Raw genomic sequence first — 23579 nt, forward strand, 5'->3', positions numbered from 1 at the left:
AATTCAGGAGTCGTTCCTGTGTGTTTGCTCAATACGATCTATGTTGGTGGAGTGTAATAAATACGTGGACTTTTAGATATGTTTTTTTTTTTATCACATCATCTAAACTCTTTTTTATTTTTTTATTTTTACCAGAGCACTGCTCAGCTCTGGTTTATGGTGGTGCGGGGGATTGAACCTGGGACTCTGGAGCCTCAGGCATAGAAGTCTCTTTGCATAACCATTATGCTATCTACCCCCACCCTAAACTCTTTGTTTTTTAATATATGTTATTTGTTTTATTTTAATGACAGAGATATATAGACAGAAGGATAGAGAAAGAGACCAGAGCACTGCTCAGTTGTGGTTTATGGCGGTGCTGTGGATTGAACCTGGGACTTCAAAGCCTCAGAATTGAAGGTCTTTTTACATAACCATTATACTATCTCCCCAACCCTCATTTAAAATATTTGCCTTATGACCCAGGAAGTGGCACAACTCTGGACTTAAAGGCATGAAGTTCTGAATTTGATCACTGACATTGCATGTGCCAAAGTGGCGCTCTGGTTCTCTCTTCTCCCTCTGTCAGTCAGAAATTCACAAATAATACATATTTTACGTTTTACAATTGATATGTAAGTGCAGTGGCACATGCATAAAATATGTAAATATACATGTGCTACTTCTGTTGGGCAGCTTTCCTTGATCTCTGCTTTTGTTGTTATTTTTTCTGAGCCTCAGTCCTCTACCTTCTCACTGATTCTATGCACCTGCTGATGGTCTCAAGCGCTAGCTTTCAACTTAGGAAAGCTGAGCACTCCTGTCTTCAGGTTACTGGCAGGTTGTGATCGAGGATGTATAATCTAGAAAGTTTGAAGTCCATTTCTTTGTACTCTTTCATGTGCTCTTTCCAACATAACAGACTTCTGAGGAGCATGGGTTCCAGAACCAGACTGTCTGTGTTCAAACCTCGACCCTACCATGTTTTAGCTGAAAGATTTTGGGTAACTCAACCTCTTTTTTTAACTATAGTATTTTTAAAATATTTTATTTATTTTTGAGAGAGATACAGACAGAGAGAGGTACAGAAACATCAGCGCACTGCTCAGCTCTGGCTTATGGTGGTGTGGGGGACTGAACCTAGGACTTTGGAGCCTTAGGCATGAGAGTCTGTTTGCATAATCATTATGCTGTCTCCCCCACAACTTAACCTCTTGTACCTCAGTTTTCGCTCCTTTAATATGCAAATTGAAATAATGAATATAGCAAGTGCTTGAGACAAAATCTGGCACATAATAGTAGTATAGAAACCCAAGTCACTAGCGTCATATTACATGATCCTTTAAAGTCGAGGAAATTCATACAACTGATGCCACAGACCCTCAAAACTCTTCTTTTGAGACTATCTTCTGAGTGAGTAACGTAAGCATATCATCAGATCCATTTATTTTTAAAAAATGTTTTATTTATGTGTTTCTAGAGGGTGAGAAACACCAAGAGGGAAGGGAGAAAGGGCTCCACCACTCATGAAGTTTCCCACCTACAGGTGGAGACCAAGGGCCTGAACCCGAGTCCTTAATGTGTGCACTCTGCTAGGTGAGCAACACCCGATTCCTAGATCCATTTCATTGTTCTTTAATTTTTAAAAAAATTGTCTTCATTCATTTATTGGATAGAGAAAGCCAAAAATTGAGAGGGAAGATAGAGAGACACCTGTAGCACTGCTTCACCTCTCATGAAGCTTTCCCCCTGCAAGTGGGGACCAAGGGCTTGAACCTGGATCTTTGCACATTGTAATATATGCGCTCAACCACTCAGCCCCTCTTTCTGACTTGAGACAGCCAGCAAGGCAAAAAGAGGAAGAGGGAAAGAGAGAGGGAGAGGGAGGGGGAGGGGGAGGGGAGGGGAGGGGAGGGGGAGGGAGAGGGAGAGGGAGAATAGCACAAAAACTTCCCTCAGTGTGGTGGAGGCTAGGTTAGAACCTGGTTTGTGCACATAGCAAAGCAGAACACTGTCCAAGTGAGTTATTTCATGGGACCTAGATCTGTTTATATTCACCCAAAGGACATTTTTCTTTTTGAAAATATTTTATTTTCTTTGACTATTTACATTTCAAGTAGTTCTTCAAAATACATTTCTTTTCTAACATCTAATTCAAGTGAAAAATTGAAAAAAATTCACTTCTGTGGACTTTTAAAGAGCATACACCATGTTGTGGAATTGCTTCTGAAAGAAGACGCAAAGCATGTCCTCAATAATTTGGGCAATGCTTGACTCATTAGGCCTCCAACAAAGGAGAAACTCTTCATTTGGTGGGCCCAGGAAATAGCTCACTTGGATAGTGCATCATCTACTTTGCCACGCACACAACCCACATTCAAGCCCAGCCCCCGCTGCATTGGAGGAAGCTTTGGTGCTGTGGTTTTTTTTCCCCTCTCTGTTTCTGTCTCTCTAACTATTTGAAAAAGACAGCCTGGAATGGTGAAGGCCTAGCAACAACAAAAAGAAACCAAAGGATCATTGTGACTCCTGGGTTGTGAATACTGTTAAGGTGGAAGCAGAGATACTACGAAAAGCAAAGGCAGTAGTTGAAGTGAGAGGTTTTGGAAGAGGAAAATAATAGTGAAGATGATGAGACATGATGAATTTCCAGGTGTATTTTGAAGCCAGAACTTTCCGAAGTTTGAAATTAATGTAGGTTAGAAAACTTCATTAGGTATCTGTTATACAATAAAGCCAATAAAAGGACACGATCGTTACTATTTTATGCTCAAAACATGCTCAGTAATCAGTGAACAGCTGGTTTGTTCAGATTGGCATGAACTAGGATCTCCTGACATGATTTTCCTTGATAACATATTTTTCTCCTGAATAGGCAGATGCATTGTCCTAAGAGATAGGCATCACCTCTTACTGTTTGACCTTGAACAACTTCCTTAGCCTCTCTGGACTTCACTGCTTTCATCTGTAAATTAGGAGACTCAGTAAAATAGGCCCCAGAGAGTTTTGTGACCAAGTTCATGTGTGTAAAGTACATAGACCTGTACCTGCCACAAAACAAATGCTCACTAAATATTATTTACCGTGATTGTTAGCCTCTATTAGTTTTTTTTATTTTGTATTTTAAACCTTCAATTTTGATTGAGAAAGCAAATTGTGTTCATTGTAAAAAAGAAAATTAAAACCATGCAGATAAGTATCGCTTTCTCTAACTATCTATTTGTAGAATAGATAGAAATCATAGAAATCACAAGGCCCACACCCCAGAAGGAAATATTATTAGGCAGCACGGTAAATATTGGTGCAGCCTTTACCTTTGTGTGCAGTGTACCTATTCACACATTTATATTAATTTATTCTAATGAAATGGGATTATACTCTACTATCTTGTGAATTGTTTTCTCATTTAAATTTTGATCTCAGAGAGCTTTCCATATGCATATACACAAAATTATTATATTCTCATCACTACACAATATGGTATAGAATGGAAGTCTAATAATTTACTTATTCACTAATTAATTGAAGTCATTTAGGTGTATATACTTTTATATATATTTGTTGTTGCTATTGATGTGGTTGTTGTTGGATAGGACAGAGAGAAATGGAGAGAGGAGGGGAAGACAGAGAGGGGGAGAGAAAGATAGACACCTGCAGACCTGCTTCACCGCTTGTGAAGTGACTCCCCTGCAGGTGGGGAAGGTGTCTATATTTTTTCACTCTCACAAATAATGCTGTAATAAGCATGTCTTCACATACTTTTGAGGCATATTTGCATATTACTATGGGAAATTTTTCTGGAAGATCTGCAGAACTGGTCAGAATGTGTTGCAATTGTGTAGCTTACAATGTTAAGCTTATAATTTGTATTGTCAATTTTCCTTTTTGAAGGTCATACTTTTTTGAAGTCCCACAAGCTGTGAGTTAAAGTACTTATTTCTCCTACTCACTAATTCTGGTATTCTTTCTAATCCTTGCCAGTCTGATAGGCAAAATAAACAAACATTACTGGTTTTACACATTTATGCATTCATAAAGCAAAATTGATAGGGACACTAGATGTTTACTCAAAAGAAGGTTAAGCAATTGTCCACAAAGAAACACATGAATATCAATGGAAGCTTTATGTATTAGATGTCAAGAGCAGGTGGCGTAAAGAGCAGGGACCTTCGGAAGGATCCCTGTTTGAGCCCCCGGGCTCCCCACCTGCAGGGGAGTCGCTTCACAGGCAGTGAAGCAGGTCTACAGGTGTCTATCTTTCTCTCCTCCTCTCTGTCTTCCCCTCCTCTCTCCATTTCTCTCTGTCCTACCCCACAACAATGACAGCAATAACAACAATAACAACACAACAATGACAAACAACAATAACAACAACAATGATAAACAACAAGGGCAACAAAAGGGAAAATAAATAAACATAAAAAATAAATGAATTGGCAGTTGGGCGGTAGCACAGCAGGTTAAGCGCAGGTGGCGCAAAGCGCAAGGACCGGCAGAAGGATCCTGGTTCAAGTCTCTGGCTCCCCATCTGCAGGGGGCGGGGTCGCTTCACAAGCGGTAAAACAGGTCTGCAGGTGTCTTTCTCTCCCCCTCTCTGTCTTCCCCTCCTCTCTCCATTTCTGTCCTATCCAACAACAACGTCATCAATAACAACAACAACAATGACTACAACAACAAAAAAACAAGGGCAACAAAAGGGAATAAATAAATATTTTTAAAAATTCAAAATAAATAAAATAAATTAATTCAAAAAATACTCATGTTCATAAATGTAGAAATGGTTTGTTTATTGTAAGTGCAACATGATATTCCTCTGTTGGAATGAACAGTCTCTCCTATCCTCTTCTGAGGGATATTTGGATCCTGTGATGAACATAGTGTGTACGCATCTTTGGGCATAGGTTGCCTTTTCAGCTTTATTTACTTTAGTTATGGCAAATTATTTCCTAACGTGGTTGTGCTCGTTTGCACTCTAAACAGCAGGTTTCCTGTATTCCAAAATACTCACAAGTACCTATTATTTTTGCTAACTGTGGAGTATAAAATGTCATCTGGGGGGCGTCGGGTGGTAGCGCAGTGGGTTAAGCGCACATGGTGCAAAGCACAAGGGACTGGGGTAAGGATCCGGGTTTGAGCCTCTGGCTCCCCACCTGCAGGGGCATTGCTTCACAAGCGGTGAAGCAGGTCTGCAGGTGTCTGTCTTTCCCCCATTCTGTCTCCCCTCCTCTCTCGATTTCTCTTTGTCCTAGCCAACAACATCAATGGCAACAATAACAACAACAAGGACAACAAAGTGGGAAAAAAAGCCTCCAGGAGCAGTGGGTTCGTAGTGTAGGCTTCCAGCCCTAGTGATAACCCTGGAGGCAAAAAAAAAAAAAGTACCTATTGTGTATTTTCCTCATGTCAGTGAGGAAATTTTGTGTATATTTATTGACCACTTGCATTTTTAGCTCTGTGAATATGATACACTGTCCATTTCTTTCCCCCCTTTTTAAAAAATATTTATTCCATTAGTTCAATCATATTAGAGAAGCCACAACACCATTCCATTATATGTGAAAGTGGGTGGACTGGGTGAGAGCTTCAAACATTTAAGCCCTGCATTCTACAAGCTGAGATTGCATTTATTTATTTATTTATTTATTTATTTATTTATTTTTACCAGAGCACACTCAGCTCTAGTTTATGGTAGTACCAGGGATTGAAGTAGGATCTCAGAGTATCAGGCATGAAAGTCTTCTGTATAACCACCATGATGTCTCCCTGGCCTACTTCTTAATTTAATTTAACTTTATGGAACTGGGACCCCACATGTGTATGGTATCAGCAATCTGAGCCACTTTATTCATTTCAAAAGAAAGACAGAAGAGCATACACCACAACACAGAGCTTCCTCCTTTGCTATAAAACCTTCAGTGTGGTGCCAGGGCTCAAACCTGGACCGTGAGTATGGCAATACAGACACCCTAGCCAGTGAACTGTCTTTCTAGTTCTCTTATTTTGTATATTTGCTTTTTAAATTTTGTGTTTATTATTGGATAGAGACAGAGAGAAATTGAGAGGGCTGGGTGGCTAGAGATGGAAAGAGACAGACACCTGCAATCCTTCTTTACCATTTATAAAGCTTTCTCCCTGCAGGTAAGGACCAGGGGCTTGAACCTGGGTCCTAGTGCACTCTAATGTGTGCACTTAACCAGGTGTGCCATCACCTGGCCCTGTATATTTGCTCTTCCTTCTCATTGGTTTGCTGATATTCTATATACATTCTGAATACTAGATCCTCTGTTAAATTATCTATAGTCACATTTACCAGTCTTTTCCTTATTTGCTTCTGTACATTGCTTGTTATATTTAAGTCCTATCCAAGAAGTCTGTTACACAAACCAGCAGCATCAGCACCATCCGGGAACACATTAAAAATGCAGATCCAGGCCAACAAAATAGCTCACTTGGGTACTTTTCTGCTTTGCTATGTGTGTGAACCAGGGCCCATTACACTGAAGAAAGCTTCTTTGGTGCTGTGTTCTCTTAACCCCCCACACTCTCTCTCTCTCTCTCTCTCTCTCTGAAGTGAGCCAGAATGTTGAAGACCTAGAGGCTACCCAAAAAATGCAGATCCCTGGGGTCCTCACTAGAAATACTGAATCAGAACCTGAATGTTAACAAGACCACTAGATGATTTGTATGCACATTAAATACTTTTTAAAAGCAATTTTTCTCCACCTATGACACCACCTCCCCAGATGATAACCTGGGTCCACCTGCATATTAGATGTCAGCTGAAGGCAAAAACTAGTAAAGTCATGGGCCCTATTCTTCTTCTAGCGTTTGCCCTTCTTCCATAGCCAGTCAACAGCGTCAGGTTGAGCCTGATGTAAAGTTTCGAGACCTCCTTTGAATCTGGAGAGGTGGCAGTCGTTGACTATGTGGGTCATAGTCTGTCTGTAGCTGCAGGGGCAGTTCGGGTCGTCTCTGGCTCCCCAGCGATGGAACATAGCGGCGCACCGGCCATGGCCTGTTCGATAGCGATTGAGGAGGGCCCAATCATAACGTGCTAGGTCAAAGCTGGGTTGACGCTTGCAGGGGTCTGTGATGAGGTGTTTGTTCTTTACCTCAGCTGACTGCCAACTCTGTTTCCAAGAGAATGGAACAGAGAAGTTCAGTGTAGGCATAGGGGACCAGATTGGGTGACGAGACGTCAAGCGTTGGACAGGGTGGGCGAAGATATCCGTGTATATTGGCAGGTCCGGTCGAGCGTAGACGTGGGAAATGAACTTAGATGATGCCGCATCCCGAGGAATATCTGGCGGGGTGATGTTGCTAAGAACTGGCAGCCATGGAACCGGGGTGGAAAGGATGGTTCCAGAAATTATCCTCATGGAGGAATATAATTTGGAATCGACCAAGTGGACATGGGGGCTACGGAACCATACTGGGGCACAGTATTCTGCAGTGGAATAGCATAATGCCAGAGAGGATGATCGTAGTGTGGAAGCGCTCGCGCCCCATGAGGAGCTGGCCAGTCTTGCAATGATGTTGTTCCTAGCGCCCACCTTTGCTGCAGTTTTTATGAGATGTTTGTGAAATGACAGAGTGCGATCGAGAGTAACGCCAAGATAGACTGGCTGGGCTTCATGCCGGATTCTCGTACCGCCAAGCTGCACATTAAGCTCACGCAAGGCCGAGGCATGGTGAAGATGGAAAACAGATGATACCATTTTAGCAGTGCTAGGAATTAGTCGCCATTTTTTACAGTAATCAGATATCAGAGACATGTCTTTCGTGAGTGTTTCCTCGAGGATGTCGAACTTGGATGCCTGAGTTGCACAGCAGATGTCATCGGCGTAGATGAACTTCCTTGAAGAAGTTTCTGGGAGGTCATTGATGTAAATATTAAGTAGCGTAGGAGCCAGAACAGAGCCCTGGGGGAGACCACTTGAGACAAGTCTCCATCTGCTAGACTTGTCACCCAGATGCACCCGGAATCTTCTGTTTTGGAGAAGAAACGATATAGTGTTGGCCACCCATGGAGGCAGGCATCTTGAGATCTTGACTAGGAGACCACGGTGCCAGACCGTGTCATAGGCTGCTGTGAGATCAACAAAGACAGCACCCGTCTTTAAATTCTTCTGGAATCCATTTTCAATGTAAGTTGAGAGGGCCAGGGCTTGTTCGCAGGTAGATCTTCCTGGGCGGAAACCAGCTTGGGCGGGTGATAGGAATTTCTCTGTAAGAGGAGAAATACGTGACAGAAGCAGCCTCTCAAGGAGTTTGTAACACACGGAGAGAAGAGAAATTGGTCTATAGCTGGCGGCCAGTGTTGGGTCTTTCTTTGGTTTCAAAACCGCTAGAATGCCCCAAGAATGCCATGCCCGAAGTAATAGCCAAGTGTACCCACCTGTTTCCTGCTTTGTAAATAAAACTCCCTTATCTCCATCATGTGCACCCTCAGTTCGTATATCCTGGAGATGCATTACAAAATTTCAGAAATCAAAGAAGCCACTGGAATCTGATCTGTAAATGGGGATATTTTATCTGCTTCCAGAAAGAAAAATAAACAGTGCAGGTCGAAAAAAGCTTTGGAAGTTTTGTTGAATGTTGTCATTGAAATGAACTGATTTAGGTAGGAAGCATAATTCATCAAGTGTCGCCCTTGTTCATACAAGCGTGTTTGTAATTGACACAAAAAGCCCCAGAAGTGAATAACAACTGAAATTAATGGAGGCAACTGCCAAGAGCTGTACATGTTGTCAGACTTGTGGTGACTTCTGTATGTCAACATGATTTCCTGAAGAATATGTGAGTGGTTGGCCATGTATGAAAGGGGCACTAGAGGAACACATTGCTCTAGCTGCAAGTCATAAAATCATACTTTAGAACGCTCCTGCCTTCTCAAACCCAAGGGAGGTGATTCCTCAGTCAGAAAGCATTCATTGCAGCTCGAGGCACTGTGGTAAATAAAGATGCTCACTACTCAGTGAATAGCTAGAGGAGTTCCCAAATTCCCCAGCTCTCCTGCAGTTTGCACACAACACTGGGTCTAGCCAATAGGTTGTAAGAAGGGAAAACGTGGCAACCCTGAAACAGTTAATTTACTCCTCCTGCTGCCCCTTTCAAGTTATAGCAAACAAAGAGGCCAGGAGAAGCACATGGCGCAGCTACAACATAGCTGAACCTCCAGCATCCATAGGTGGAACGCACCCCCCCAACTCACACACACACACACACACACGCACGCACACACGCACGCACGCACGCACGCCACCACTGGACATGTAGCATGAATAAGAGAAGATTTTTTTGGGTGTGTCAAGTCAGTAAAAATCGGGGGGGGGGCGGTGCTGGTTGTCTTGCAATCTCACCTTCACTTTATTGACTAGAATAGTGAGTGCCTTGTCCATAGTAGCTAACACTACTGTGCTACTACTCTGTTTTAGGCACCAAGCTGTGAGTTGTTCCTACATTACCTAACAGTATCCTGTGAGAGGAGACTTTCTCTTTTTTGTTCTTTCATGTTGAAAGCATTGTCTCTGGTAGCTAAGGTCAGTCCCTCCAAAAGAGGCCTTGAAAACCATCTCTTCCTCCATTACACTACTTTCTTCACTCTCCTGAATCTGTTTTTCACCCCATTTTATATTCACTTTGCCTCTCAGCATTCTCAAGTTTCCCCAGCTTTACAAAAGTCCTCCAGCCACCTTCCTCCCTCCTCCCACTTTCTCCCCTCTTCTAGGCCGTCTTAATCTGTCTCTGAAGTGTTGTCTGTCATCATTTCATCCCCTCAGTTTTGTTTTAGTGTCTAACCATTCCAACATAGTGCCTTGCTCCACCAGTTGACCCAGTAACCCGAAAGCACAGATTTCATAACCCTTCCTCCCTGCTTCTCCTTCAGATCTTAAGTTTAATGACCTGCTTGCAGATAAGCTTTCCTTGGCCCCTTATACCAAGTCAGTGCCCCGTGTTAACCCCCCATTTTGTTTTATAGGTAAATGGTTATCTATCTATAGCTTAAACTCCCTTTCCTGAGAAATCATTAACAAGCTCCAGTACACAATGGAATTCAGGGACCCCACAAGCCGGTTTTGTCTGACTCTAAAGTCCGTGCCCACACTGAATGCACGTAAATCTGTCTTACTGACAAATTGCTTTTCCCCTCTCTGTTTAATCATGAACAAGTGCTGGTACATGAGAAAGCAAGGTTCAACTGTAGAAAAATATAGTATCTGTGAGCGAATGTTAGCACCACGATGTTATGCTGGCTGTGAATTTCTTTGTGCACATTTTGGTCAATGGGAGATTGTACACTTCTTTCTTCTCTGGGAGGAATGTGTGAGGTGGGGTCATGGCTGGGTGTCATTCAGAGTAAAGCTGAACAGGCTAAGCTGGGTCTCAGGTGCCTCATTGTGTAGGCCACATCCATAAATGAGAATAACATTAACCATGTTACAGGACTGTAGTGGGACCCATTTGCTCACTAAATACACAAAGAGCATTCAACTAGTATATTCCAGGTCTTTATTTTTTTATTAGTGATTTAATGATTGACAAGATTGTGGTCTAAGAGTGGTACAATTCCATGCAATTCCCACCACCAGAGTTCCATATCCCCTACTCTCCATAGGAAGTTTCCCTATTCTTTATTCCTCTGGGAGTGTGGACCAAAGATTTTTATGGGGAGCAGAAGATGGGAGGTCTGGCTTCCGTAATTGCTTCTCTGCTAGACATGGGCGTTGACAGGTAGATCCATACCCCCCAGCCCCTTTTTATCTTTCCCCAGTGGAGTAGGGCTCTGGGGAGGTGGGGTTCCAGGACTCATTGGTGAGGTCATCTGCTCAGGGAAGTCAGGTTGGCGTCATGGTAGCATCTGCAACTTGGTGGCTGAAAAGCATTAAGATATAAAGCAGAACAATTTCTTTAATAATCAGGAACCTAAAGTAAAAGTGTAGCTGATGAATATTGGGGTCTTCAGGTTGGAAGAAGTTACAAAGTCTACTTTAGGTATATTCCAACGGGCCTATGACTTTAATAATTTTGCCTGAGCCCAACAGCTAACATGCAGGTAGGCTAAAGGTATTGTCTGGGAAGATGGTGTCAGAGTTGAGGTTAGGACTAGAAAGCTGGATCAGGGCAGAAAGTAGCTCCTAAATATGGGAAAACTATATAAATACCGTTAACCGTAAACCCCATTGACCTAGGGCTCATGTCTATTTATTTTTATATGCCAGGTCTTGTTTTTGATGTATTTAGTATTTAAAGTGACTGAGGTCATAGCTGGTTACTATCACTAGTGTTTCCCAGTTGTACGTCGACCACTGTCTTTGTGACATTAGCTGTGTGTGAAGTTGCCTGTGCTATTTGTGATGTCTATCTCCCTGCGACGCATGGATGTACACTTGTGCACACGCGCCGGTTTCCACGCGCCTCAGCTTGAGGCAGCGCCCCGCCCCTCGGGGCCGCTAGAAGGCGCGTGGCACCCACCGCCTCGCGCAAGGCTCTGCGCCTGCGCCGCGACCCCCCCACGCCAGCTCTCCGCGCCCCTCCCCCCACGACCTCGCGTGGCCATCCTACGCCATAACGGTCCGCCTCCGTTGCCCTAGCGGCAGTTTGTTGACTTCCGGTGACGCGTAGTGGCGGATGCCGGGAGTGTAGTTATGGGGGCTTAGGGGGCTTTCGAGGCCGTACATCGAGTTGAGGCTTAGACTTAGGCTCCTTGGAGTCGTCCCCGCAGCCAACATGGCTCAACCGCAGGCTGCCGTTAGCGTGTTCACCATGCGGGAACATGAGGACCGAGTGCCGGGTGAGTCGCACTCCCTGTGGTGGCGGCGGGCCGGGAGGGAGGGTCCGCCGGCGGCTAGGCCCCGCCTCTAGGGCGGCCCCGTCGTGGGACAGGCCCAGGCCGTCGCCAACCAGCTTGGGCCTGAGCTCTGATCCGCCCCAACTAGCGATTGCCGGGGGAGGCGGAGGGGAGGCGGTGGGGCGGAGCGGGGGAAGCCGGGGGAGGGAGGGCTGAGGGGGGGAAGGCCGAGGGAGGCGGAGGGGAGGCGGAGGCGGTGGGGCGGAGCGGGGGAAGCCGGGGGAGGCCGGGGGTGGAGGGAGGTGGGGGACTGAGGAGGGAAGGCCGAGGGAGGCGGTTGGGGCGGAGCGGGGAAGGCCGAGATTGGCGGTGGTGCGGGGCGGGGGAAGCCGGGGATGGGGCGAAACGGAGGGGAGGCGGGGGGGGGGGGGGCGTGGTGGTGGTGGTGGTGAGGGGGTGTCAGTGCGGCGGAGCGGGCGAGGCCGGGGGTGGGGGTGGGGGAGGCCGGGAGCGGGCTGAGGTAATTTGGCACCTAATTTTTCTCCTTTTGAAAACCCGCTTTAGTTGAGTTTCTAGAGGGGCGGGCGGGCGGTTGGGGCGCTAAGTTCCAGCTCTTTATAAACTGATCCAAATGCCTATGTCGAGGTCCCCAGAACCCGGTTCTGTAGTGAAAACTATGAAGAGTTGGCTCCAGAGGGTAGAAGGGCTTGAGGGAGGGGACGAAAAGACTTTGAGAACGGGGCGAAAGGGACTTCGGCGGCCGTCTCCCCTGAACTTTGGGAATAAAGGCTTATTTGGGGGTTCCACAGACGCACTGTGGACAGTAGCCACGCTGAGACCTCTCTTGACGCTCTCAGATCCTTTCTGGAATATTCTCTCTGTAAAATGATGGTCTTGGATCGTATGGGGTATACGCTTTAGCATCTGTGGCAGGTCCCGGGTTTGAGCCCCGGCGGCTGCTTGGGATCAACGGTCACAGGGTTGAGGGAACCTGCTTGAACTGTGAAGCTGTGCTCTGATCTCTCCTCTCTCTTTCCCACCCTCCTTCGTTCTCTTGAAAATTAAAAAAAAAAAAAAGCAAAGAGCGGCCAAAGCAAAATAAAAAATTAATGAATGAGGGCCAGGCGTGACGCACTGGTTTAAACGCACGTAGTAGGAAGCGCAAGGGCCAGTGTAAGGATCCCGGCTCGAGCCCCTGGCTCCCCACCTGCAGCGGCTTCGCATCCCAAGTGGTGAAGCAGGAGTCTATCTTTCTCTCCCCTTCTCTGTCTTCCCCTCTCTCCATTTCTCTCTGTCCTATAGGGGGAGAAAAAAGGCCGCCAGAAGTGGTGGATTTGTAGTGCTGGCACTGGACGCAAAATAATAATAATAAAAATAGTTTCTTAAAAAAAAAAGAATTATGAATAAACAGTCGCCGAGGGGCTGGGTGGTGGCGCATCTGGTTAAGTGTACATATTGCAATGCTCAACGTTCCAGGTTCGAGCCCCCGGTCCCCACCTGCACAGGGAAAGCTTTGCAAGTGGTGAAGCAGGGCTGTAGGTGTCTACCTACCCCCTCCCTCTCGATTTCTGGCTGTCTCTATTTATGTCTCCAATAAATAAAGATAATAATAATATATTATTTTTTAAAAAGATGTGGCCATGACACACTTAATTGATTTTCTAATTAGTGGTTCACAACCATCACTCAAAAGCAGATGCAGGGCTGGGGAGACAGCATAATGGTTATGCAAAAGTCAAGCCTGAGGCTCTGAGGTCCCAGGTTCAATCCCGAGCACCACCATAAACTAGAATTTAGTAGTGTTCTGATAAAAAAAAAAATCAAATGCATACTTGAGCTAAAATGGGTATTGCGTTTTCTACCGTGCTCTTGACTCAAAAGTGATTCTATTGCTGCCCTCCTGGAGTTCACAACTTAAACACAATTAAAAAAAAAAAAAGGCAATGTAGGGACTTGGGCGGTAGCACAGCGGGTTAAGCGCACGCAAAGCGCAAGGACCAGCGTAAGGATCCCGGTTCGAGTCCCCAGCTCCCCACCTGCAGGGGAGTCGCTTTACAGGCGGTGAAGCAGGTCTGCAGGTGTCTATCTTTCTCTCCCCCTCTCTGTCTTCCCCTCCTCTCTCCATTTCTCTCTGTCCTATCCAACAACGACATCAGTAACAACAACAATAATAATAACTACAACAATAAAACAAAAGGGAACACATTTTTTTTTTAAAAAAGGCAATGCAATTTAATGGGGGGGGGGGTTAGTAAAACAGAGTTACCTAAACCAAATTTAGGTATCAAGTAAGGTTTCCTGGGAAACCAGGACCAGCCCAAATAATTAAAATGAGTTATTTTAAAAGAACCCTGATTTCTGTTCTAGGACTTGGCTTTCTAAACCTCAATTATCAGTTTGAACCGAGACTACTCACAATTGCTCTTTTTTAAAAAATATTTTATTTATTTATTAATGAGAAAGATCAGAGGAGAGCGAGAAAGAACCAGACATAACTCTGGTGATGTGCTGCCGGGGATCAACTCAGGACTTCATGCTTGAGAGTCCAATGCCCTATCCACTGCACCACCTCCTGGATCAAGGCACAATTGTTCTTAAGAGGTTTTCCCTCCTGGCTAGATTTATTAATATTTATTGTACAGTATTTCTCTTTATGCTATCTGCCAGTCTCTTTAAGTGTTATCACCCTGGATCTGGGGGGTGTATAGTTATTGGGAACTAGATGTTTGGTACTCTCTTTACAAAATGGTACCAGACTGAACTTTTTTTTTTTAATTTGCCTTTTTCCCCCGTTTGTTGACCTTGTTTTAGAGACCCAACATTTGTAACTACTACTCATATTTGGGTCCTATTTAAAGATGATTGAAGAATGCTAAATGTCAACTTCCCCAAGGCCTTGTGTTATTTATGATAAAACTAAATGCAGGCTTGTTACTGATTATGCAGAAAAGCCTTCACTCGGGCTAGATGGTGGAAGGTGTTAGTCAGTCTTTCAAGGGCACTGGTTGGGTGCAATATTGATGGCCACCAACCATTCTCAGCACATTACAACAACGGCACTTGGGATGCCATGCTCGTTAAGTACTACAAAGGCAAATATTTTAAAGATTATTAGACATACAGTAAATAAGAGCACTAGATATCAAGATGTCACAAGTCAAGGAGTCTGTGGAGATAAATTACTGGAAACAGGTTTGCTGACAGACAACATGATAAAGGTTATAAAACAGAAACAATTCTGTATTTGCAGATTCGGGTGCAGTGTTTACATTTGGAAAAACTAAATTTTATGAGAATGCTCCTGGCAAATTCTGGTTTAAGAATGATTTGCCTATTGCTCTTGCTTGTGGAGATGAACATACTGCTGTTGTTACAGGTTAGTAATAACATCCTATGTGAAGATAGTAATACTGAGAGAATCCCAAATACTGTAGCCTTGTGATATTTCACGTGTTGAAAATATTAATAGGTAGAAAAAGGTATTTATTTTTACGTTGCTAGAGAATTCTTGACAAATTGATTTGAGAGCCTTTTGAATAATAAATTAAAAAAATTAAAATGTTAGGTTATTTAGTAGATTTGAACATGACATATGAATATACTTTTCTTACAATAAATATATTTGCATTAATATGCTATTGATATGTTATTAATATATATGATAAAAAGCTGCATACACTTAGAAATTATTTTAAACTATCAGACAGAGTCTGCCTGTGCTTAGGTAGACAAGATAACCTGTTTCAACATGGAAAAACAACAACTTTAAAGTAAAACGTTTATTGGTTTGTAATGACTTCATTTCACATTGCTTCCTGTTGAAAGTGCATCTATTTAAATTTTCTTTCTTTTTTTTTTCCCAACAGGAAATAAGAAACTTTACGTCTTTGGCAGTAACAATTGGGGTCAGTTAGGATTAGGATCAAAGACAACTGTTACAAAGCCAACATGTGTCAAAGGTTTGGGGATCTTTATTACTTCAGATACTTAAAACTGTATAAAGTACTTTCATTATTGATTATGTGGTTCTTCCCCCATATTTACTTGAATATTATTGATATTTAACTATTTCCCATATGATATTGAAAACTGTTTTTATATATATTAGGATATAAAAAAGTCATTTTTTTACATCCTTCATTCATTTTATTTATTAGTGATTTAATAATGATTACCAAGCACATTGCTTTTTAAAAAAATACTTTACTTATTTATTAATGAGAAAGTAGGAGGAGAGAGAGAAAGAACCAGATATCACTCTGGCACATGTGCTGCCAAGGATTAAACTCAAGACCTCATGCTGGAGAGTCCAACGCTTTACCCACTGCGCCACCTCCCGGACCACAGCACATTGCTTTTAAACTCAGAGATCATATAGGAAGAAATGATTCTACAGTATTACACTTACATATCCTACTTGTAAGCTTACATAAATGCTAGTTATTGTATCCATAAGAACAATGCTAGTTATTGTATCCATAAGAACAATCTTAATTGTTAGAGTCATAGACATCATAGTTCTATGTAGTTACTGGCTTTATAAAACAATTTATCCTTCTGCATGTAGTAAGTAGATAAACTCCGGGAAAAAAACAAAAAACTTCAGCACTGATTAGTTCCAGTGTCTTAAAAGAACGGGACAGGGAGTCGGGCGGTAGCGCAGTGGGTTAAGCACACGTGGTGCAAAGTGCAAGGACCAGTGTAAGGCTCCTGGTTTGAGCCCCCGACTCCCCACCTGCAGGGGAGTTGCTACACAGGTGGTAAAGCAGGTCTGCAGGTGTCTTTCTCTCCCCCTCTTGTCTTCCCCTCCTCTCTCCATTTCTCTGTGTCCTATCCAACAACAAAGACAGACAACAATAGTAGCTACAACAATAAAACAAGGACAACAAAAAGGGAATAAATAAATAAATAAATGTTAAGAAAAGAACAGGACAAAAATACTTTAACTCAGAACTGATCCTTAAAACATGGGTATATATCTTTACAAAGCTTTAATGTTATGTGTAAATCTTCTGTTTGGGTTTAATTTAAGAAAATCAGCTAAACTTGAAGGGAGATGGAGATTCCTTGGGATGACAACTGTACTAGTTACATTGTTATGGAACTTTTAAATTGTTTTACTTAGTCAAGAGGTATTTATTGAACAAAATTTGCCAAGCATTTGGCTATATTCTCAGTGACTACGATCCTTACTTTGAAATATCTTTTCTCATATATGATCTAACGGTCTTTTTTTTCATCCCATTATGCTGTTATTTCCCCCTGCTCAGCCTTTCTCATGCTTGAGAGTCTAATGCTTTATCCACTCACCTCCCAGACCACACTGTATGATCTAACAGAATTGTCAAGAGTATGAGATCCTTAAGACAGGAGCTCTGACTAAGTCATCTTTGCAAACCATATGCTAAGCATTTAGGAGATGTTCTGAAGATTTTAATATGTAAATCAATGATGAATTTTAACTAGCCTATGTATATTTTCACATGAATATCAGATTTATAGTGTGAGGTTGAAGGTGAGGTTGACTATGATGTAGCAGATTAGTAAAGTTGCTGAGGAGAGAAATGAAGTGAATCTTAATACCACAGATTAATTCTATCCTTACTTCAGACCTACTCACTCATATTATCCAAGGGTGAGACTGTGCTAGCTACATTTTTCTCCAAGTTCCACAGGTACTGTGATACACAACTAGTTTTGAAAATATCAATTTTGGAGTCCTCGGTTTAAAATCTCATTTCTGTCACTTCGTTGCCATGTGACCTGGATTATTGATTATTTTCTTAACCACAAAAATATTTTGTCACATTTCTGTATTTTAGCTTTAAAACCTGAAAAAGTGAAAATTGCTGCCTGTGGAAGGAACCACACTCTAGTTTCAACAGGTATATTATTCAATTTTTATGACTTCTGTCTAATTTGAGAACTGAAGCTTAACTCTAGTAACATTTGTAGTCTTGTAAAAGTAATTTACAGTACTTTGACAGTAGCAAGTTGAGGATTTTTTTTTGAACTGTGGTTAGCGTACTTGTTTGCCTTTGAAAACATGCTGATGAATACTCAGTGGCTTAAGAAAAAGTTGTTTTTCTGTATGACATCAAGAGACAGGATATCCTTACCTATGTGCATGTGTCCAGGGCAAGTTGCTTCCAATTTTGGTGTTCCCACTTTTCTGAGAGTCAGTAAAAGCCACCCACCCCAAAAAGACTGATGTGAGCTATCATGATTCCTATTAAAAGCCAAATACTGTAGAGAAGCAAAGGATGGAAAATAGCCAGAACAATTTTCTAAAAAACAAAATTGCAAGACTACCTGATCTTAATACCTACTATAAAGCTACAGCAATTAAGGCTATATTTAAGGGGAAAAATAGACACAAAATAATGGAACAGAATACAGTCTAGATCGTACCCAAACAATTCACTGGAGAAAAGGTAGTCTTGAACAAAGCTATGGAAACAGCTAGCCATTCTAGCCTTGGCCACTTAGCTGTCCTCCTCTTTTCCTCCCCACACAGCTGCTGCTTTCTGTAGACTGTTCTCGTCCTTGCTGCTGCTGCTGCTGCTGCTGCTGCTGCTGCTGCTGCTTCTTCTCTTCCTCCTCCTCCTTCTCCTCCTCCTTCCTTCTCTCTCTCTCTTTCTCTCACCTCTCTGTCTTCATTTATACTTTGTCTCTTACTCATATTCTTACCTTTTAAGTTGCAGGTTGCCTTTTTCCATGGAACTTTTTCTGACCATTAAGCTTTTTATTCATGCAGATTACTGAAAACTGCTTTAACATTCTTTTCTTCAACTTTTTTTCTCTTTTTAAAATTTTTTTAAATTTATCTTTATTAGAGACAGAAATCGAGAGGGAAGGGGGAGATAAACAGTGAAAGAGACAGAGAGACACCTGCAGCTCTGCTTCACCACTCCTGAAGCTTTCCCCCTGCAGGTGGGGGCTGGGGGCTTGAACCTGGGTCCTTGTGCATTGTAACATGTGAACTCAACCAGGTGTGCCACCACCTGGCCCCCTTTTTTCTCTATGTATACTTAATTGTGCAATCCAATTTTGTGTGTTCTTGTAGCATCTTTCATTTGAAAACTGCTAGTCTTATTCCTTAATTAGAATTAGGTTTCATTTTATCTAAAATTATATCATTTTTAGTTTTTATTGATTTTTATCTGTTTCTCCAATCATTTAACTTTATGTGAATTTTTATGACAGATATAACTGATTTAAATAGGCATGCTTTTTAAAATCTTGATTCAGAACTTCCCAATAATGTTATCATATGTCTGATTTCACTGCTCCAGGCCACTTTTTTCATTTAAATGGACAGAGAGATATCACAGCACTGAAGCTTCTTTTGCCATAGCACCTCCCATGTGATTCTAGAGCTTGCACATGGGTTGCATGCACAACAATGCAGACAGCCTACCCAGTAAGCTCTCTCTCTCTGGACCTAGACATAATATTCTTACTTAGTTAAGAAATTAGGTGCCAGGACGAGGCTTACCTGCTAGAACACTCACCTTACCATCTTTACTATCCATGAGGACCTGCACAGGTGCAAAGGTCTAATGGCTAGATGAGAGAAATAATATGAGTGTGGGGTTCTTTCTCCTAAACACACCAAATGCTATGCTTTATTGCTATTTAGCTAGAAAATTAAAAATAACTATACAACATGAAGTCTTCATGTTTTAATTATGTTCTTGGATTTGCTTCAGTTTACTTTTCTGTTACCTATTATGTCTCGGTTCTTATAGGTATAGGAGTTAAAATTAATGAACCATGTCTCTTTTTAAGATAGTTTGATTTATAAGCTTATTTGGAGATTTCTTTCCTCATTGATTTGCTCTGAATTAATAAAGCTTTACGTTAGTAAGAAAACACATTCCACACATTCTATGCATTTCAATTGCTTCTTAAACTCACGAATGATTTCTAAAATAAAATGCAAAGCCTTGTTTTTGTTTTTTTTGCCAACAAATGAAACTCTTCATTAATTAGTAGGTTAATTTCCACTGTTAATAGGAGAAATATTTGGTATATACTGGCCTGTGTCATTAAAATGGTGACTATAGTATGCTGACATTATCTTTTCCTTGTGTAGAAGGAGGCCGTGTATATGCAACTGGAGGAAATAATGAAGGCCAGTTAGGACTCGGTGACACTGAAGAGAGAAACACTTTTCATCCCATCGGCTTTTTTACATCTCAGCATAAGATTAAACAGCTCTCTGCTGGTTCCAACACTTCAGCTGCACTAACTGGTGAGACTTTCTAATAGGGGCATACTCCTTTTCTTTAGAGAAAATATACCGGGGTGAGAGTAGATAGCATAATGGTTATGCAAAGAGGCTCTCATGCCTAAGGCTCCAAAGTCTCAGGTTCAAACCCCCACACCACCATTAGCCAGAGCTGAGCAGTGTTATGATAAAAAAAGAAAGGAAAAAAGAGAGAGGGAATACACCAGCTCAGAAATTGAAGATAGCGCTGCTATTTAGTTTTCTTTGATTAAGTTTTAGGAGCCACTTAAAATAAAACTGAAAGCATTATAATTTGTTGTTATTTATAATGAAGTGTGAACATAGATTTAGATTGTGATTGTTAAATAAATTCTAAGCTATGCTATCTTTACTCCTTCAGGTATTCTTAAATACTGTCTTCCATGTGTGTTCAAAAATTTATACTTGAAACACTAATGTAGTTGCTTTCAGAAACAAATATAAATACACACACACACACACACACACACGTGTGTGTGTGTGTGTGTGTGTGTGTGTTTAAATATATACTTTGTAATAGCTATTGCATCTCTCTGCCATCCCTATCAAAACCCTATTTGAGAATTCCTTTTTAATTTGAAGTGAAGGTCAACCTGGCCTTACTGAAGAAGCTATTGGTGTGCTCCCTTTTTCTAGTTGAGTGTTGTACAACTTAAGGAATTGTATTGCCTCTCTGGGGAGCCCAAATTGTACCAGCAGCACCATCCCTTCAGTTCTGTGTGCTCTGCAGTTCACATTTTAGTAGCCTTCTCATGGTTCTTCTTTTGGATTTTGCTTTTATTTGCTGTATTAAATCCCTTGAAATATTTAAACTTTAAATTGAAGATTAAGTTTCGATTATTTCTTTCTAAAATATCTGTCCTAGTTTAACTTTTCCTGACATATAAATCCTTATAAAAAATAAAATGTTACATATGCCATTGTAGTGTCATTATATGGAGCTAAATTGTATTTTCAAGTGGAATTTGTAAAAAAAAAAAAAAAAGATGTATGTATTTGAAACATCATTTTTGCAATTTTCTTAATGTCAGGTTTTTTGGATCTAGGACTTGCCCAGGAGGTGTCTGGTGTGACATGTGCCACCATTCAGTTCAGTTGCAGGTGGACGCAGAAAGAGGAAACCATTTTCTGTTTAGAGATCCTAGAATTACAAAAGATTGATAGAGGACATACATTCTGCTTTACTATTGAGATAAAGTATATGGACATGACAAAAGTGATTTATATTAAGTTATTCTCTTATCATTTCAGAAGCATGTTATAATAGGAGCTGAACTCTTAAGTAGCTAACTGGTAGAAATATCTTAGTAGCACTTTTATTTTGAAATACAACAACAGGATTATAGCCCTGTTGCCTTTTAAAACGTTTATCTCCTTGCTTTCTTTATAGAGGATGGAAAACTTTTTATGTGGGGTGACAATTCTGAAGGGCAAATTGGTTTACAAAATATATCTAATGTGTGTGTCCCTCACCAAGTTACTATTGGGAAACCAATCTCCTGGATCTCTTGTGGATATTACCATTCTGCTTTTGTAACAAGTAAGAATATTTTAGATTCATCATGCTAGCTCCCATTTCTAAGTTATCACTAAATAAGAAACTTATTGTAACATTCTACAGTTTCATAGAAATAATTCCATGTAATTAAATAATCCTGGTCTTTAGTTACAGTACCTCTCCATTTATTTTTAAGTTTTTTAATTAATCAAAAAGAGAAGGGGGGAGAAAGAACTAGAGCATCACTCTGGCATATGTACTGCTGGGGATCAAATTTAGGACTTCGTGCTTGAGAGTCCAACACTTTATCTGCTGCTCCACCTCCTGAGGTGCTGTTTCTCCATTTCAGTAGTGAGTGTTCATAATTTCAAGCTCTCTCTCACAAGTTAATTTTTAAAATCAATATTAGCCTATTTTTCTAATAAAAAACTATTTATTTATTAGAAACCCTCCTAAATTTTATTTTTCAAATTTCTCAGAGCCTTTTAGCATTAAAAGCAAGACCTCTAGATCTACTTGTCTCTATACTTTTACCTATTCTATTCTCAGTCTGCTTATTTGCTTTATTGTTACCAAAAGTGAATCATTGTAAAAGCAGAGGTGAATGGAGCAGTGAAATGGGGCATGACACTGCTCTGCCATGTGCACAACCTAGATTCAAGCACAGCCCCTAACTCACTGAAGAAAGCTTTGCTGCTATAGTCTGTCTGTCTGTCTCTGTCTCTCTTTCTTTCTTTACCTCTGCTTCTATCTAAAATAAAAATGTAGCAGAGATAAAGACAAGATGACAAAGGAAGATAGTTCAGAATGGACTGTCATTTCCTTTGATGGAAATTTTCTCAGCATCCACAGTTTTCCTGTTTCATATGCTCACTGTCAGTCTCTTCTACCTTAGACAAAATGCCTGAAACGTTGGGTTCTATGCAGGCTATATCCACACTAATAATATTGGGAGTATGATTATGGTTTTTGGAACAGTACCTCCAACCAACTTATTGGTGACAGTAGAGCTCCTGAGGTTCATTAGTCTATGTTCACTTTGCTCATATAACAAACCAAAAAGAAAGAAAGAAGAGAAAAACGAAAACACCAAGCAAAAACACTGCCTATATTTGGGGTTAGTGAAACTATAAGAATCAGCTTTGTGACTAAACTACTTTAATCTGTGTGTGTGTGTGTGTGTGTGTGTGTGTGTGTGTGTGTGTGTGTGTGTGTGTATGTATAGGGGGTGGAAGGCATAATTATGTATCTTAACCAACAGACAGTACAGTGGACTTGTTTAGGTTTTTGTTTTTATCTTTCTTTTTAAAGGCAGCTTTACTGAGATATAGCTCACATAACACATAATCCACCCACCCATATTAAGATATAAGGAGCAATAGGAATGTATAGACAGAGATGGAAAGAGACCCATCTGGACTTAGTAACTTGTTTCATATGCAAGGCAAGAGGCATGAGGAAAAGGAGAAAAGTGCTGACTTACAGAGCACCTCATATGGGCTAGTGTTTCTCAAATAAGTCATAAAAACTATGATTCAGAAAACTTCACTTTTCTGTACGAATCAATCCAGAAGATTAGTACAGGTGTGCTTGCAGTAATTGGTCAAGTTTTAGGAATGCATAACAGCTGTATTGGATGTCCTATAACTTCTCAACTTACAACTCACTGGAAGGACTCACAATCTCCAATAGCAGACTATACTCAAGACTGAGATTTATTATAGCAAAGGACACAAAGTAAAAGCAACAGGAAAAAGATAGATCTTCTCGAAAAGTCGAACATAGGCTTCCTAGATTTTTCCTTTTTGAGGCCACACAGGGTATGTTTTCTCTTTGGCAGTGAACTACAAGGATGTGAATGTAATGTTTCTGCCCAGGAAAGACTACTGTAGTCTCAGGGTCTGAGACTTTCATAATGAAATTAAATCAGTGTTATTTGTGCAAATTGGTCCTAAGAAAATAAGCTGGAGGTTCAGGAAGTAGTCTAGTGACTAGAGCATTGAGCTTAAAAGTTTGAGGTCCCAAGTTCAACCCCCTGT

The 23579-nt window shown here is 41.3% G+C and overlaps 2 protein-coding genes across 3 annotated transcripts in view; one reads left to right on the forward strand and one right to left on the reverse strand.

The window, feature by feature from the left end:
- The window catches only part of TSPAN7 (tetraspanin 7), a 316558-nt gene that overhangs the window by 230623 nt on the left and 62356 nt on the right, over positions 1-23579 (reverse strand). The gene's annotated exons all lie outside the window — the stretch shown is intronic.
- The window catches only part of RPGR (retinitis pigmentosa GTPase regulator), a 45158-nt gene continuing 33132 nt past the window's right edge, over positions 11554-23579 (forward strand). The window contains exons 1-6 of one of the 2 annotated variants that reach the window (XM_060182621.1): positions 11554-11773; positions 15021-15146; positions 15637-15729; positions 17593-17655; positions 19869-20027; positions 21433-21582. In XM_060182621.1, the coding sequence (XP_060038604.1) occupies positions 11710-11773; positions 15021-15146; positions 15637-15729; positions 17593-17655; positions 19869-20027; positions 21433-21582 (655 nt within the window). In that variant the 5' untranslated portion in view covers positions 11554-11709. The remainder of the gene's footprint in view (positions 11774-15020; positions 15147-15636; positions 15730-17592; positions 17656-19868; positions 20028-21432; positions 21583-23579) is intronic. The other variant, XM_060182620.1, reaches the window with a different exon arrangement.

The sequence above is a fragment of the Erinaceus europaeus genome, chromosome X, assembly GCF_950295315.1.
Source record: "Erinaceus europaeus chromosome X, mEriEur2.1, whole genome shotgun sequence".
NCBI classification, from domain to species: domain Eukaryota; kingdom Metazoa; phylum Chordata; class Mammalia; order Eulipotyphla; family Erinaceidae; genus Erinaceus; species Erinaceus europaeus.